Source organism: Pinus tabuliformis, chromosome 4_2 (genome assembly GCF_031772625.1).
Source record: "Pinus tabuliformis cultivar Carrire ecotype Pingquan chromosome 4_2, CPIR1, whole genome shotgun sequence".
Taxonomy (NCBI): Eukaryota; Viridiplantae; Streptophyta; class Pinopsida; order Pinales; family Pinaceae; genus Pinus; species Pinus tabuliformis.
The window spans coordinates 773,003,989-773,008,972 of NC_142304.1; the positions used below are offsets into that span (position 1 = coordinate 773,003,989).

Sequence of the window (4,984 nt, forward strand, 5' to 3'; positions counted from 1 at the left end):
TCAAGTAAATAGTCTAATCAAATTAATAGATAATTTTTAATTCAGTAATATAATCCAATCCCATCATAAATTTTAAATTCAATAATATAATTAAACCACATCAATAATTGATTTCAAGTATTTAATATATTTTGAAATTGGTAAAAAGAATTCAAGCTGTCAGGCCACCCTATAAACACTGAGCAGCTCCATATATGTCAACATATGTTTTTAAATTATATGCTTTCAAATACTGCATTCAAAAGTTAACATATGCACAAAACTATTTCCCATCCTTTTTTCTATTCTGGATTATGCTGCCCATCCTCCTTCCTAGTGCAGATTTTTTGAATGAGAGAGTTTAATGTTGATTTTTTCCCTTCTGGGAAATGTGTTATGGGAAATGTGTAATGGTAATAAGTTCAGCTAAAATTATTAGATGGTATTGTTTATTATAAATTTAAAATTATTATTTATTTTTTATGTAGATTTTTTGAATGGGATAATTTAAATATATAAAGTTATGTTGATTTTTTATTTCTATTTTTTTTATTTACGAAATTTGTAATAACAATAAGGTTGAAAAAATTATTAGATAATTTTACTAGTAGTTTAATAAAATTATTATTTATTGCAAAATCAAAATTACTGCTTTCTTTTTTATTGCAAATGTTTTGAATGGGAACATTGAAGTATAGAGTTAATGTTGATTTTTTATTTTCATGGAGAATTTATTATGATAATGTGTTCAGTAAGATTATTAAATTGTTTCTGATAAGTTAAATAAAATTAATGTTTATTGTAAATTCAAAGTTACTGCCCATTCTCATTCCACAGGTCTTCTCTTAAGGCACTCAAGTTACTGGTTCAATTCCCTGTCTTGATTGGGGTAATATATCACACATGATGATATGGTCCTGCCAAACTAACAAAAAAAAACTCTGTCCATCCTCCCCATCAATAATGGAGAGCTAAATTATAAAGTCAATGTTGATTTTGTATCTCTATCTTCTTATTTGAGAATTTGTTATGATAATAAAATTAAATAAAATTATACTGTACTAAAATTATTAGATTATTTAATTAAAATAAAATGATGGTTTATTACACATTCATTGAATTTATTATTTAAAAATATTAAATAGTTTCATTACTAGTTTAATAAAATCACTGTTTATTGTAGTTCCATTCCATCCTTAATTAAAATAAAATCATCTAAAATTATTAGATTTTTTCACTAATAGTTTAATAAAATTATTATTTATTACATATTCATTAGATAAATATTGATTTTGTAATTATATATTTTATTAGAAATTTTTGAGTAAACTTATTAAATTAAATCTACATTTGTGTTCAAATAAAATTATAAAATTATTTTAGTGGCTCTGTGCAGCTTACGAGTTCAAACTTGATTTGCCTGTGCGGGGTGCTTAGGGTGGTAGGAAGGCCGTCCAGGGTGCTTGGGGTGGTGGGCAGGTTGCAGTGCTTCAAGGCGGTGAGGCTGCACTTGAAAGTTATAGTGGCAGCCGGGGGTGTTTGAGGTGGTGTGGAAATTGCAGTGCTTGAAAGTGGTGAGATTATACCTGGAAATTATAGTGACAGCAGTCGGAGATTGATTTCATATCACGGGATTACGAGAATTTAGGAGAATTTAGGTACAGATGCTTTTAATCTTAAGTCGATTGCTGATTTTCCAAATACCCCAAATATTCGAGAATCTGATAGATATGACGGCCATAAAAAAAATTGACTGGACTCATATCCATTTAATCGGGGAATCAGCATTCTACATAAAAATGCCCACAGATGCATTATCAAGGGAGTATGAGAGCCTAGGCTGTGCCTTATCAAGGGAGTATGAGAGCCTAGGCGTTACCAATTCTGCCTGTGATTAAAAAAAAAAAAGGGGTAAATCGAAAAATTAGTAAATCATTTAAAAATGAGTAAGCCATTTCAACTTTTATTGTTGTGAGACTGTTAGGTTTAATTCATTATCGATCACTTTTCAAAGTGACTTTTAGTTGAAAATTGAGTGGATCTGTGTTGGCCAAGCCCATATGAGGATAGGGGCTCCATAGCTATATCGTGCTTATTTTCCAACCACATAAGAAGAACAGAATAATTTTTTTAGTATTATCGGTACGCTGTGCGCATATTTTCCACTGTCCGATGACGATCAGAGTTGTAACGAAGATGAACTTCCATGGAAGAGATTCTGCACGGTCTCACTGGATGGGCCAAAGTATTACGCTATTCTACTTAATTATTCTTCTTCCAACGTTCATCAATATTACACTTTATGGACAGATTTGCAACGGAACGACGACTAAATGCGGTGGCGGTAACTATACGGAAGACAGTACGTTTGAGAAAAATCTGAACATAGTCTTTGATCGTCTTGCTGAAGGGGCCAACAAAACTGGGTTTAATATATCTGTCTATGGCCAAAGTCCTAACAGAATATACGGCCTCCTCCAATGCAGAGAAGACATGACAGCCGACCAGTGCTTCAGTTGTTGGCAATTTGCAACCGCTAACATTCCACAAGATTGTGGGACTGCGGGTAGCGGTAGTATCTGGCCTTTTCAGTGCTTCTTACGCTATGGAAACTATAATTTCATGGGACAACTGGATACAGATTTGGCGTCTAATTACGCTGAGGCCTTCGGAAACACGGTTGTGTTTATCCCGCCTGACTTTGAAGCAACTGCACAGAATCTGTTAAAGAAATTGTCAATTGAAGCAGCAAGTGAAACTAAACGGTCTGCTCTGTCTACAGCTCTAGATTCGGCGTCCCAAACGGTTTACGGTCTGGTCCAGTGCACCAGAGATCTCTCTACTCAGGATTCCAGAAGTGCCTCTCATACTCAATCAATAAAATGCTCACATCTGACACGGTTGCAGGAGTTCAGTATTGGAGTCAAAGCTGCATACTCCGTTATGGAATATATCCTTTTTTTCAATTCCACCGCGTTTCCACGGACCACTACGCAGGGAGCAGCTAATAATGCACAGATCAAGTCTTCACACAAAAACAGACACATAATTCCCATAATTTTAGGTGTTGTGGGTGCCTTGGTTCTCGTGTTAATTGTATCGGCGTTCGCAACCAGGAAGAGACTGAAGTGCGCCTTACAACTAGGAAGAGGCTATCAGGGTATTGCTATTTCATCATTATCTCAAATTGCTTGTTATTGGAAGCTTCCACATACCCATCTGAACCCTGGGTTTTATCACCTCTGCGCTTTGCATATGATTACAACCAGACTTATATGGTATGTGCAAAGTGACCATGTTCAATAGATTTTAGAATTTTTTTTCACAAGTGGGTGTATGCTCATGAGGGGATTTTGGGGGTGGAATTCTGTGGTATTATGGTTGATGATACTGTTAGTGTTTTTAAATGTAAAAATAGTTTGAGGGTTATAGAAAATATTTAAGGTATATTGTTAATATTTTATTTTTATTATTTTAATATAGAAGAAGATTCAGGGTTATAAAAAATCTTTAAAACATTTGAATCACATCAATTTAACAATTTAAAATATAAATTTTCTAATATTTTTATATTTTAAATAAAATTTAAATAATAAAAAATAATTATATAATTTTTCTTATTTTTATTTATTTAAAAAAAATCTAATTATAAAATAACAATACACTTATATATACTTTTATATTTTCTTTATATAAAATCATCATATTAAAATATAATATAAATTTATATTTTTTTATATATACTCATCATATAACTATATAATTAAATAAATTTTTATACAAGTCAACAAACAAAGAACTGAGATTTATAGGTCACCAAGCCCTTATACACCAATTGAGAGTTATAGGTCACCACCAAGGCCTTATACACTGTTAGGCACACAGGATTACAAACATAGTAGATGGGTCACCAAGCCATTACTGCTCTGTAAAAATATATCTCCAAATATATATATATATATAATATAGAAAATTTATAAGTCAGCAAGCCTTTATACACCAACTGAGAATTAGAAGTCACCAAGGCCTTATACACTGTTAAACACACAAGATTACAAACAATGAGTAGATAGGTCACCAAGCCATTATGACTGTAAAAATATATCTCAAAATATATATAATAGAATAGAATGTATGTTATCACCGTAAAAAAATTATTAATAACCACTATCATAATATATTTAAAAATTTTAAAAATATATATTTAAATATAAATATAAATTTATTTGAATTTTAAATTAAAAATAAATGTTTTTCGAAAGGTTAAAAAATATAAGAGTGAGAGAAAATATTGAAAGTGAAAATAAGGAAAATTTTCTCGCATGTCGGTCAATTTCATTATAATATTTTAAGCTTTTCACCTGCTAAAACCTATTACATATCTGCTTTTCGTTAGTATCAATGTTTTATTTTATGTTTTCAAAGTGTAACTTTATATATGACCAGGAATACATACTCATCAAGTTTAATTATAATATATTAAAATTTTGATATGGTAAAATTGTTACATATCTGCTGCTCTTAGAAAAAAAATGGTTGAATTCAATTTTTTATTTTGTATTTTCAGAGTGTAACTTTATATTTTGATAATTCAGGTCAGAACGAGGAAAACACAACAATCAGTCAAATGGTATTTACAATGGAAACATTACTAACTGTTACTAATAACTTTCATGATGACAACAAGCTCGGAGAGGGAGGCTTTGGCCCTGTATACAAGGTAACAATAAAGGGTTAGGAAAGTTTCTACTAGTTTAGGAGGAGGGCAATTAAGCGTAAATACTCAAAAAAAATTCACATTGATTTTTTTGTTTGAATAATTCAGGGAACAACTCCAGATGGAAAAGAAATAGCCGTGAAAAAACTGTCTGTCAAATCTATGCAATGAAGGAAAGAATTTCTGAATGAAGTTGAACTTGTAGCGAAAGTTCAGCACAGAAATCTTGTGAATCTACTAGGTTGTTGCGCAGAAGGATCAGAAAGGTTGCTTATTTATGAGTATCTC

General features: G+C 31.3%; 1 protein-coding gene across 1 annotated transcript; it reads left to right on the top strand.

Annotated features, from left to right (window-relative positions):
• The first annotated feature begins 2,151 nt into the window (after window positions 1-2,151).
• Window positions 2,152-3,285, top strand: LOC149171916 (putative cysteine-rich receptor-like protein kinase 9). The gene has a single exon (XM_089426134.1). It carries the CDS (start codon window positions 2,152-2,154, stop codon window positions 3,283-3,285), a length of 1,134 nt encoding a protein of 377 aa, XP_089282260.1.
• The last annotated feature ends 1,699 nt before the right edge of the window (window positions 3,286-4,984 follow it).